At 33.3% G+C, this 13,423-nt stretch overlaps 2 protein-coding genes and 1 non-coding gene across 3 annotated transcripts; 2 read left to right on the forward strand and 1 right to left on the reverse strand.

Annotated features, from left to right (window-relative positions):
• The first annotated feature begins 3,123 nt into the window (after positions 1 to 3,123).
• LOC129938773 (histone-arginine methyltransferase METTL23) lies at positions 3,124 to 4,025 on the forward strand. The gene is made up of 2 exons (XM_056046513.1): positions 3,124 to 3,328; positions 3,408 to 4,025. Exons 1-2 carry the CDS (start codon positions 3,194 to 3,196, stop codon positions 3,990 to 3,992), a joined length of 720 nt encoding a protein of 239 aa, XP_055902488.1. The 5' UTR covers positions 3,124 to 3,193; the 3' UTR covers positions 3,993 to 4,025.
• Positions 4,021 to 4,349, forward strand: LOC129938774 (SRA stem-loop-interacting RNA-binding protein, mitochondrial). The gene has a single exon (XM_056046514.1). It carries the CDS (start codon positions 4,021 to 4,023, stop codon positions 4,285 to 4,287), a length of 267 nt encoding a protein of 88 aa, XP_055902489.1. The 3' UTR covers positions 4,288 to 4,349.
• Positions 4,350 to 4,664: 315 nt separating this feature from the next.
• On the reverse strand, positions 4,665 to 4,746 carry Trnas-uga (transfer RNA serine (anticodon UGA)). Its single transcript has one exon. It is a non-coding gene; the product is annotated as a tRNA-Ser (tRNA).
• Between the last annotated feature and the right edge of the window lie 8,677 nt (positions 4,747 to 13,423).

A 13,423-nucleotide genomic window follows, 5' to 3' on the forward strand; every position in this document is an offset into this window, starting at 1 on the left:
TTAAAAGTGGCTTAAATACATTCAAAAAGTGTAAGTTTCAGAAAAACAGATAAGTGTACATTTGAATAAAGGTAGCAAAAGAAAATGTGTTCCAGATAAATTTGATTAAATTGTTCAAAGTTGAAAATTGTTAACCAAACTTCCCATAGGAAGTTATTGTAATGGGTCCGATATGTCAAATTGAAAATTTTGACATTTCACGACGTTTCTAGAGTCGAAATAAAAGATTTTAAGAAAGATGTCTGTGCGTGCGTGTGTACGTACGTTCGTACATCCGTACGCTCGCGACGTTTTTTTCGTCGTTCATAGCTCAAGAACCAGAAGAGATATCGACTACAAATAAATTTTGTTATACAGATAATAAGGTAGAAAGATGGAGAAAAGGCTCTCAAGAAAAGTGCGTGGGTGGTTTTTACCATTGCTGTTTTAAAAAAAGGTGAGCATTTTGGTTAACCCTAACCAGAACGCTAGAGACTTGAATTTAATTTTATATAATATATTGTAACGTGATACCAAACAAGTATATTTTTTGAAAAATAATCAAAAAAAAATGTGTCACCTTGAAAACATTTTTGTGCAACGAAAAATAAAGTTTTTAACATCTAATAAAATTTTGAGAAAAATCGAATTGACAGCTTTTTTTATAAAAAATAAAAACCTAGAAAAACATAACACAAAGTTGGTAAAAATTGATTTTCGACTAAAATATCTTTTCAAAAATTTGAGGTTATGGCTTTTATCTAATTTTTTCTTATAAGAAATATTGCTTTCAACATTCTCAAAAATTTTGAGAAAAATCGAATTGGCAGTTTTTTATACAAAAAATAAAAACCTAAACAAAAAAATTAACTAAAGTTGGTAAAAATTGATTTTTGACTCTAATATCTTTTTAAAACTTTGAGATATAAGATTAAAACTACTTTTATCTTTAAAAAAATATTGTTGTTAACATTCAGTAAAATTTTGAGAAAAATCTAACTGACAGTTTTTTACAAAAAATAAAAACCTAAGCAAATTACATTTAAATTTTACATTTTATAGTTATACAGTTGTGTTCATAAAAATAGCAGAAATTCTTACAAAAAAAATTAACATGTTACTTGCATCTAACGGTCTTTCGTTTTTATATTAGAGACTTTTAGCTTAAAGTTATACTCTACTTTTCCCAGTGAACACCCATTATTTCAAACTCTCTGGATATAGTGTTCATAAAAATAGCAGTACTTTTGATTTTATAATTTTAAAGGTTAAAAATTGATTTTATTTTTATTTTTTGGTAAGTAAATATTTTACTATTTAAAGTTTTAAGTATTTGTAACATACTAGTATATAAAAAATTAATAAATATTAGCTTAAAAATAAACAATGGACGGTCAAGACACTGCGCCGCAGAAATTCGAAAACTTATTCGAAAACTTATTCGAAAACTGTGTTTGGAGGGAAAAACCTACCAAAATATTCAAGACTTCCTAGGCTGCTCAGCAAAAATGGTCAGTAACGCCTTAAAATGACAAAATAAACCGAAAACGCAAGGCTCAAACAGGATGACTACTGAGAGAACTAAAAGAAAAATTGTTCAGTTAGCAAAACAGATTCCTTTCATGGGCTTTCAAATAAGGAAAGGACTTCAACTGTCTGTTAGCGCTGTCACAATACGAAGTCGTCTTTTATAAGCGAAGTTACCAGCCCGAAGTCCACGCAAGGTACCATTCTTGACGAAAACGTATGTGGCAAAGAGAATGAAGTTTTCCAGGGAATGGACAAATGAGAAATGGAGGAATGTTCTGTGAACCGGTGAAAGCAAAGTCGTCCTTTTTGGGTCCAAGGGTCGTTGAGAATATGTGAGAAGACCGAAAAATGCAGCATTCCATCCACGGTACGCTATAAAAACAGTGAAGCATGGTGGAGAAAAAATTATGATATGGGCTTGCTTTTCATATTACGGGGTCGGGCCTATTAATTCCATCGGGGTATAAGGAATGCAACCGAGTATGTGAAAATTCTCGAGGAGGTTATGTTACCCTATGCGCATATAGCCACCAAAGAGTGTAACCCAAACTTCAATTTAAAGAACGTATAGTACATAGGCTCAAAAATCAATAAATAATTTGTTTTTAAAAAAATCTTTGTATTCTTCAAAGCAATAAACCCCAAAAAGGGTTGGTGTGAAATAAGTTCTAACTCGATAATAAAACATGCTTTATAGAAAAGTACAATTGAACAGTTTAGACTATGAATGTGTTAAGTGACATTGTTTAATTTTTCGCAGATGAAGGAGTCTGCATACCAAATTAAATTTCTGTCCTATAAAAACTTCTCTATTAGATCTAAAACTATTTTGAGCTAAGAATGATGTTCAATGGTTACCATTCACACTATGCTGTATAGGCGAACAGACTTTGAAACGGTGATGAAGTTTAATAAAGTTAAGCCTTAACACCAAAATTCAATGCTCAATATCAAAACTCGAAAGTAAAGGCTTATCTTTATTTAACACTTTTTTGCAAAAATTACAAAAGTGAAGTATTAAGAAGTATCTAAGAAATTTAAAACTTCTAAGACAATGTTCTTGTTCTTGATTTTATTTAGCATTGGTCTGCCTATGAAGTCAAGCCTAAACAATTTCCAAAATCTGGGCGAATAAATGCACAATCGAAAGCAAAAACACCTATAATGATAGGTCTCTCCTAAAATGTTGTTATGATCTATGCAGTGTAGTGAATTATAGGTAAAAATCATTAACCCACTAAAAAAATACTATTTCTTTTAATATAAAGCGTTTTTCTGTAGACTCCCTGGGGTTCAAGAAAATATTCAATTGCAAACGAATGCAAACATTAAACCACTATTCTTTTTTTTTTGTTATTTTAATACTTCCTATTTTTCGTGATTATTGCGCAAATTGTGTTTATTTATGATTTAGCAGGAAATTTCAAGTTCTAAATTTTGTGATTGCTTTATATAAATCTTTTTTAACCGACGCCAATACAATTATAAAGATTTGTACGTATTTTCTTTCAAAAATCAAGTATCAGACAGACACATAGTCTTCTCGTGTAGACTTACTTAATCACTGAATGTGTCCATTTCACCGAAATTTGTCATACATCAAAAATTGCGTCTGCGCATTCCGATCATTTGTTTAAACATTTCAATAAAATACTAACTATTTATTTATATTTTGACTTATCAAATGACATCAGGTCGTTTACAAATGACTGATGGATCAGCAACAGAACATTTGAAGAAATTCGTCTTCACAAACGTTACTCAACCAAACCATCAAGGGATACCGCCAGAAAAGTCGCTTGAAATACTTATCCCCGAGGTAAGCTCTTTGATTGACAGTGGTCATTTTACATTTGTTTTTCTAAATAGCTTTGTCTTTGATATAAATTTCCTTATAGCTCTTGCAATCCGGCTACTCATTTTACACTTGGCCTTGTGCACCAATACTCGCTTGGTTTTTGTGGGAAAGACGTCATTCTTTGGTTGGAAAACGAGTTTTAGAACTTGGAGCAGGCACAGCCCTGCCTGGTATACTAGCCGCAAAGTGTGGTGCGCAGGTTATTCTAAGTGATAATTGTATCCTACCCAAATCTCTGGCACATATACGCCGAGCTTGTTTAGCAAACAACTTGGTTCCTGGACAAAGTATCGATGTTATTGGTCTCAGTTGGGGTTTACTATTGAACAGTGTATTTAACTTGGGTTCTCTTGATTTAATCATAGCTGCAGATTGTTACTACGATCCAAGTGTATTCGAGGATATTGTTGTAACAGTCTCGTTTTTATTGGACAGAAATCCCGAAGCAAAGTTCATATTTACATATCAAGAGCGTAGTGCGGATTGGTCAATCGAAGCATTGCTAAAAAAGTGGAATTTGCATGCAGCTCAGATAAATATCGACGACATTGGAAAGTATTCTGGTGTAGATTTAATTGAGTTAATGGGCGGCCATACCATCCATTTAGTTGAAGTATCTAAGTAATTATTTAAACAAAATAAATATAGGTATAATGTCTCAGGCGTCATTTCTTCGCAATTCTTATAAACTCTTTGTTGGAAACCTACCATGGACCGTGGGAAGCCGGGAGCTGCAATTGTACTTCTCGAAATTTGGAAATGTTGCAAATGCATCAGTTATATTCGATAAAAACAACGGATTCTCGAAGAGCTATGGTTTTGTTGTATTTTCAACGCGCGATGCATTCAATAGCGCTTCCAATCATACCCACCATTTATTGGATGGAAGAGTACTAAGAGTTCAAGAAGCAAGCAATTAATTTATAGAATTTTATTTTATTAGACTTTTTGTAATGAAGAAATAAATTTTAAAAAAAGATGATTATTTTTATTTTGATTCAGCTTCACTAAATCGGTCTAGCCCGTTCTCAAAAGAAGTGCTTGGCGTCATGATTATTACATAAGCGAATTGTTAAAAGAATTTGACAGTAAAATCAAATAATTGGAAGATCTTTTCAATAAACCAACCTCTCGAATGACAAGAAGTTCACAATTTTGCTATACGCAGCTTACTATGCAAGAACTGATTTCAAGTGCTCTGTTTATTTCTGAAGAATATTTCTTACCAATTATAGAGGTATGTAACTTATTAATATAATTGGACTAAAAAAAAATGTAATGAAAAAAAAATTACTGTCGCTGCGGACAGGATTCGAACCTGTGCGGGTAGAACCCAATGGATTTCAAGTCCATCTCCTTAACCACTCGGACACCGCAGCTGCTGAAAAATGCGTGTAAAATATCTAATATTTGTATCTTATTAACATGGAAAGACTGGGTGTATCAGGTGTACTGCCATAGAGAAAATATATCATATAATGCTATAAAATATAGAGGAAATATGTGTATCATATGTATAAAAGAATACATGATATTGTGTTGCTTAGTTTTTGATTTGAATGGGCAAGGTTTAGACCAGAGTATATCTAACACAAACACGAGAAATAGATGGTGGTAAGAATTGTTACAGTGTAAAAGAGAAAGAAGAAAAAGAGTTTTTCTTTTGACTGTAGCAAAGGGTGTTCCGAAAATAAAGTCATACCTACCTATATCATTTTTAAAGTAATTTTATTTAGGTCTTATAAATAATGTTTTACATATGTGTAACGCTTAAATATTTATGCTTATTGCTAGATTTTTTCATTGAAATTCTTAAGGCTATGGTATACTCGAACTCGTATAAAAACTTTACAATAAAGTCCTTATTTTGGTTCTTACAGCAATTGTAATCAAATTCATTTTTAAAATATCAATCATTTTCATTTCAAAGTTCTTACAATAATACAAATTTGGAAAATTTGTTATAAATTTTTGGTCGAGGCTCTCTAATGCATCTAATGCATCTTAATCAAATTCTTTAAAGTCTGTGGAATGAAATATTATGGAGAAAATATTATGTTGCTGGCTCAGTTCCATTTCACACTTATGGTTTTGGCGGTATTTTTTTCAAAATATAGCCCGCAAAATAATAAAACGCATTTTGACATTTGTAAAAAATGGCCTTCTAAATGCTTTTGCTTTAAATTGGGATGAGTTGAAAACATCAAATAATATGTCCATTTTTTCAATATAAATTATAATATAAATAACAGCTGAAACGGTTGAACTTATTGACTGAAAAGCAAGTCGGACACGCATCTTCTGAAAATTGTTTTTGAAAATATGTTCATCAGTCAATTTTGGAGCCATTTTAAATGCAGATTTTTTGTCTTTTAAGTAAAAATCAATGGCATCTTTCCAAGTTGCTTTCTTGGTACCAAGTGCAACAATTTCATATATGATGAAATTACGCCAAAAAGATTTCCAAATATGAGGGGTGTCATACATGTAAAACATTTTAGTATTTTCAACATAAAAGAAAGGTTTTTGCAAAGGAATGCCTAAAAGTCTATTAAGTCCAATAAAATTTCCACCTCAGTCTGAAATTACAAGCCTGGGTTTCATTTTAACTATAATCAATTCTTTAACACATTTGACTATGATTTCCTTGGCTGGACAAGAGGAGTTGACAAAGTAATACCCAAGTAACTGATTATAATTTGCAGCTAAATGTGTTTTATTCTGTCCATCGTCTTCCAATCCTATTATTGCCAGAATTAACCTTCTCGACCGCATGCCAAACACTTTAAATAATGTTTACCCTTATTAATTTTTATTTTAATCACCTTAAAGATACATAAGATACACTCTTAATTTAACTCACTGAAACGCTTCCGCACAAATGGTTACAATTCAAACCAGATCGCCTTTAAAAATGCATTGTGAAAAAATGTAAACAATTCCCATTCCACCCCTAATGACATTTTAGTGTTACCATCTGTTTTAAATACGTACTAAAGAAGTAAAAAGTACTGTTTCTTATACTACGCTAAACATATCTTTTTTTATGTTTTTAGAAGAACAAAACAAAGATGAAGTGTCAATTTTCATATTTCAGAACAATACATTTATTTAAAAATTACATAAGAGGTATAATTTATAAAATAAAAACGTGACACAATAAATAAAAGAAGAGTAGAGGCTGGTCACATTCAATTAATGAAAAGCACAGCAAAACCACACACACACATGCGATCACACTTGATCTAGACCCGTGTACTTACAAATTTCTAGTTTTAGCGTACTTGGGCACTGGGTGCCCATGAAGGATTTTTGTATGAATTCCTTAAAAAGTGTCAAATAAACATAAATTTTTTTTACAAATATTAATTTTGGTTTGTATATTATTTATGAAAAGCAAAAAAAACTTTTAAAAACTGGATACATTTTTTTATTAGGAAAATATATAAAAACAAAATTCTTGAAATTACGTGGTATTTCTTTTTTTTTTTGGCGCTTAGCTGGTGGACCTGCTGAAGTTGACGGAAGTAAATCTTCATCAAAATTATCATCTTCTACGGTTTCCCCAGCATCCGGTGTAGTTTTGGCAAAAAAACATTTCTCGCACACCCTGACATAATGTTTACTGCAAGCTGCAACATAGCAGAGATAGCAGACAGCCGTAGTTTTTTTTGTCTTTTTTGCAGGAATCACAGCGTTGCCTTATATTATTTGCAGGAATCACAGCATTGCCTTATATTATTTATTCGTATTTGCGGTACGGTTTTTACGGATTCGATTTCGTAACCTATTAGTTTCATAGCTGTTTTTACATTTTTGTTTGAAGAGTTGGTTTAGCTATACGATTTCTTATATGGCTATCAGCAAGCTCTAAAGCCAACTCCTTCAAAAACGTTTTCCTCTTTTCCGATCTCTTCTTGATAGTATACCAATTGGGCGGACAGACATCAAACATCCTGTAAGATTCAACTCCTGCACAATCCAAAAGGTTGTAAAATAAAGTAACTGGCCACCGATTACTCTTCCTCTTGCAGGTGTAAACTGTCGCCATACGGTCGAAAGTGTCATCTCCACCTTTCGTTGAGTTATAGTCCATAATGACAGCCGGTTTTTTAGTGACCTCATCAATTTTGTCCTCATGATTAGCCGTTGAGAGCATGAGCACATTTTTTTTTGTATTACTTGCTTAACTACATAACTGCATACACCTTGAATAACAAAATTTTGTCGAAAATTTGTCCCTCGATTGCTTGAAAATTTTATCCGAAGGTGTAAACTGCTTTGGCAATTGCGGCTTATTGGACTTTATAGTACCAATTGTTGTTGTGTTTTTGCTCATCAGTCCCAAGGCTAATGGTACTGATGTAAAAAAGTTATCTGTTGTTATGTTATAACCTTTGCCTAAATAGATTCAATATACCTTTTTATAGCCTTTTTTCCAATACAAATTTTATGAAAACTTTACCTAAATATCTTTCAGCTAATCGCATTACAAGCCGATGAGATATACCATCGGAATGATTATCAGATGGTTGCTGGCCAACATAAATTTCGTCCTGAAGAGGATATAGCTGTTTATAGCGTCGACTATCCAGAAAATTTGTATTCCATATTTTCCAGGCTTGTTTGGCATAAACATTTTGAAAGGGCATCTTCCACTTGAGCCGACCAATTGTTCATCAACTGTAAGCTCTTTTGATGGTTCGTAGAACTCAACTAGGTTCTCCTGAAACAAATTCCAAATGTACCTAGTAATGATAAAAACAATTATTTGTAAATGCACCTGTCATTCATAAAATATGTATCTTATATACCTAAACGCAGCCATTTTATCAGTTTGTAGACGAAACGCTCTAGTTCTTCCATCATCAAAACGATTAAAACGTCGTATTTGTTCGAATCTTTCTAAAGACATCACTGCGCGGTAGAATGACATATTGGTTTGATCGTAAAGATCCTTCGCTTCCAGCCGGTAGGCTTTTTTAGCACCAGCGTGTAACAATATTGCCATGTAAGCATACATCTCTTCTTCAGATGTGTCATACCATCTGCGCATTTGCTTTGGGTTGCTGGACAACCGATTCTCTTCATATGTCTAATTTGCTTTTCTGTTCGTTTCAAGCACGATATTTTGAACAATATATCTGGTGTAACTTAAGACTTGAAAACCTCAGACTTTCTCGAAAACAAATAGGAACATTTTGGAACATGTCTCAATCGTTCATTTTTATTCCTTATTGTTCTTTGCTTTCGCTTTCATCTGGCATTGACCACCAAATATCATTGAATTTGACATTCCTTGACATACTGTATCCCTCTGTTAGGTGCACAGGGTCATCGTCTTCGTGGTCATGTCGGTTGCCTGTTGCTGCTGTCTTTCAGCCTCCATTTCTTCTTCCATGTCCAAACCAGCTTGCGTGACGCGAGTATCCAACAAAGCTGTATTTGGCTCATAATTTGGATCATCAGAATCGGACAAATCTCCATCTTTGTCACTGTCATCTTCTGATTCATTGTGGTGAACTCCCTCCTCTTCTGCCTCTAGGAACCGAGAGTAATTCTCGTCAAAGAATTCTTGCTCCGCTGCAGTCAAATCCCGGTTGGAAGATGCATTTAGGAGATACACAACGCGATCCATAATAGCATCCATACTTCTCTATTAGAAAAGGAACTCGTAAATTATAGACATAAATTACAAGGAAAGATTTACTTACTTTAGTTGATAGGTAAACAAAAAAAAAATTTAAATTTACTTGATATTCACAATAAAGCAATGATATCGCACTGAAATCACTTGTTCGAACAAACTAATATTTACCGGTGTAAAATGTTAAACAAAATAATTACAGTATTACAGAACAAAAACAGTCGATATCCTGCAACACGAAAGCTTTTTAATTATAATTTTCCTTGTTCAAATGTTTTCAAAACTTTCTAATGCTTTTCCTGAAAGAAAATAATCATCCTTCAGAGTCATTATATTTGCAACTTTGCTAAAACCTCCTTAGTACTTGTATTTTTTTTACAATGAAGTGTGGGTTAGAGGACTCTGACTGTAAGAAATATTTGTATTCAAACTCAAAGTAGCGGCGAAAAAATAAGAACAGTCGACGTCTTGTAACAAGTAAGTGAAAAAAACCTGTCCATACTCGAAGTTTCAAACTTTTTGCAGCTTTTCTATCCAACACTATTTCCCTACTCTCCCAATTACTATACCCTCAACTTGGCTAAAACTAAATCTGGTAAAAAAAAATAAATATGCTAAGAGGTATTTGACTGTAAAACATATTCACATCAAAATACCGTAAAATCAACAATAAAATCATTACTATCATTTCCATACGAAAAGGAAATGATAGCAATGATTTCCTTTTCGTATGAAAATTCGTAATTTCGACATGTTTTGCTTCCAGTCTTATTTTGTCACCAATAAACAACTCAAACTATTCAAAAGTCTCTTTGTGAGTACGTTAACATTACAAATTGCGTTATATGAGTATTTAATTGGCACTGAGTGCCCAGTACACGGGTCTAGGGTTAAAAATCCATAATGAAAAAAGACCTCATTTATGCATCATACGATCGAAGGTGTATGTGTTGGTGTTGGGAAAACCGATTAAGGATTAAAACTGACACATTTGACCTGTTTTCACTTATAATAATTTGTTGTTTTGTTTTATTGTTCATTTTTAATTGTATTAGTAGGTGTTGCATTTGTGTAGAGAGTATCCCTACTCATTATGAGATATACTCTGGTTCAGACGACCTAAGTGACTTAAAAGTTAGGCAAGTTTCTAGTATCTGATTGGCTAGCTGCCAAAAAATTACCTTCCAATTAAGGCAAATTTAGTGGAAAGTTGACTGAAAAGTTAATCAAGAAAAATCTCCCTAACTATCAAGTTAAGTCAACTTATTTCAAAATGACAACTGAACATGTTCTTTCATTCAAGTCAAAGTGAAAGGGTTCCTTCTCAATTTAAATCAAAAATAAGTATTATTTCTTTACAATATAAAAGCCAAATCCTAATCGACTTGTAGCTTGTCTGAGGAGTGTTTTTTAGCCAATAATGTGTTTGGTAGTTCTTGTACTATGAACTTAAAGTTACAACTTGTGAAGTGAAGTTCTGAATTTGAAATTCATGACATATGGAAAACTAACTAGTTGCCTTGGTCAAAATGTACGTTCAAAGAATGAAGTTGGCTGCAAATGACGTCCTTTTTGTTTCCTGAATCTTCCCAATGTTTTTTTCATTCAAATGAAAGCTGAACTATATTATTCTATAATTTATTTATTTTCTGCACAATTTTTTTTTAATGCTTTCTGTAAAACGGTTCATTATCAATTGGGAAAAGAAATAACAAATAAGTAATATTTCTTTACAGTACAAAATACAAATATTGGTGGACTTGTAGTTTGCCTGAGGAGTATTTTGTAGACAATAATTTTATTGGTACTTTTTGTACTATGAAGTTAAATTAGAGGTTTGCGAAGTAAAGTTCTGAATTTAAAATTTATGACGCTTGAAAAACTAACTAATTGCCTTGGTCAAAATTTACGTTCATAGAATGAAGTTGACTACAAATGAAGTCCCTTACTTTACCTGAACCTCAACCTATTCAATGAATTGATGATTCAGACGACATAAGGGACTTGAAAGTAAGGCAAGTTTCTAGTATCTGATTGGTCAGCAGCCATATAAAATTTCTTTCCAGTTAAGGCAACTTTAATGCAAAGCTGACTTAAAAGTTAGGAGTTTTTTATAGATGTTTTTGGTAGTTTCTGTACTATGAACTAATAGTAAAGGTATGTAAAGTGAAGTTCTGATTTTATGCCAGGAAGAGGTTAGTGAAGTAAAGATCCAAGTTTGAAGTTTATGACACTTAACAAATTAACTAGTTGCCTTGGTCAAAATGTGCGTTCAAAGAATGCAGTTGACTGAAAATGAAGTCCATAATGTTGTTTGAACAATGCCCAAACCCAATGCCTTTAAAATTGATGCATTTTTACTGAACTGCAAAATGAGAAAAAACCCATTTCGTTTTACTGATGGAATTTTTATTTGTTTACTGTACCATCATTTAGAAAATTACTGTTGGAATCAAGAAAAAAAATGTTTTATGTTTTAAGCTCGTGGTAATTAAATAAAAATACATTTATTGATTGCTATTTACGATCGTTATCAACACATTTCAGATCCCTCCTGTTGAATTTGTTTCAGTTTATTTAACAGAAAGTTTATTATATAAACAAAACTTACGTCACTTTCAACAAAAATCTTACAGTGTTCAAAATAGATTATACAAATCTGATGTGATTGTGAGTGGAAGCCTTATAACAATACCAAAAATTCCCCCATTCACACGATGGTTCAAAGCGACTTATTTGATTTTGAATTTCTCAAAGTATAGGAAACAACAAATCTTAGCTTAATAATTGGATCGTGAATACGTGACCCTTTCTAAAGAACATTTTCCCTTCTTATTTCGTTCTTGAAAAAAAGTCTTTTGAAATTATATCACTCAACTCAATAATATTGTATTATTTACCTACCGAAACACACAGCGTCGTTGTTGAAGAAGCTGATGTATACTCGCCTTTAATTATTACCAATCTTACTAATTCTGTTGTAATATCTGAAGCATAGACGGAGCTGCTGTAGATGTCAAACTCACCAGCTGCGCCATCGCGGCAATTTCCGCATAGCGTTGTGTACTCGATAACTGTACGGTTGTGATAAGGATCAGTCCAGATTTTTAAAATTATTTTCAAGTTTAAATTATCATTTATTATGAGCGAAGCTAAAGATAAAATTAGTGATGACGAGCATTCGAGAAAAAGGAGCGACTCGTCGGAATCGTCACCATCTTCTTCCGAAAGTGAAGGCGTCGCTTCACCTCCTCCAAATAAAAGAAAGAAAAACATGTCCAAACATGTTTCTTCTATGGATCAACGGGTAAATGATCTAATGGACCAGGTTTGTCAGCTTTCGCAGTATGTAAGTATGCTTTTACCACAGGACATTATGACACCCAACCAGCCGAGTACCTCCTCCTTTTTATATAATCCAGAAAGTTCACGGAGAACTTTAGACCTGGGTGAGTTGCATACGGAATGCGATTCTAATTTAGTTCAGCCAGCTAAACAAGAAAATCTGAAAGAGTTAATGCAATTGCAGCACTTTGGTTTGCCTACATGGAGGAGCGTCAGGTATTCTAAAGCTATGAAATCATTAGCTGCGACCCCGGGTTTTGTGGAACTAAAAGTGAACGATGAGTTATGTACCCTAAATAAGGGAAAAGATTACCTCGCTTCAACAGAACAAGTAATGGCCGCATTGTCAAATGCATTATTGGAACAAAAGTCATTACTCAAGTCCGGGTTGCAGTCTATTATTGATTGGGCGTTTAAATCACCGAATGAATTGAACCCAAATACTCTTTATGAACAATTCACTGCAATATTCGGATCTTCGTCTGCTTCTTATAAGATCTCTGAACTGGCACTTCAGGTGGTCTGTGGCAAGAGAGCAGAATGCATTGAGGTGCGGAGAGAAAGGCTAGTGGGTGAAATAGCTAATAAGAACGTCCAAGTTGCCCTTAGAGGTGTAAATCCTAGTGCTGAGAACCTTTTCGATAAACAGGAATTGTCTTCCTTAATACAGTCATTGGGGGGAGTGCAGTCATGGCTTAGTGTTTCGTCTCACGTTAGAGAAAAGAAAACTTTTACTCCAAAGCTAGTCCACATCCAGAGTAGAAGAAACGCAGTTGATAGTAGAGTGGGTTCTCGAAAGCATTACAAGTATAATCATAAAGACCAGAAAGTAAACAACTCAAATAAGGGCCAACGCAAAAAGTTTAATTCTTCCTTTCGTTCCAAAGAACACGACAGAGACAATAAATGATTCAGGTTCAACTTTCAGAGGGGGTCAGTTGCAAGCTTACCAAGAAAGCTGGAAGGATTTGGGTGCAAACTCTTTTATTTTAAAAACTATTTCAGGAACAAGAATCCCGTTTTGCAAAAAACCCCATTTAACATACCCTTCAAGAGCTACTCGG

Source organism: Eupeodes corollae, chromosome 1 (assembly GCF_945859685.1).
Source record: "Eupeodes corollae chromosome 1, idEupCoro1.1, whole genome shotgun sequence".
Classification (NCBI taxonomy): Eukaryota; Metazoa; Arthropoda; class Insecta; order Diptera; family Syrphidae; genus Eupeodes; species Eupeodes corollae.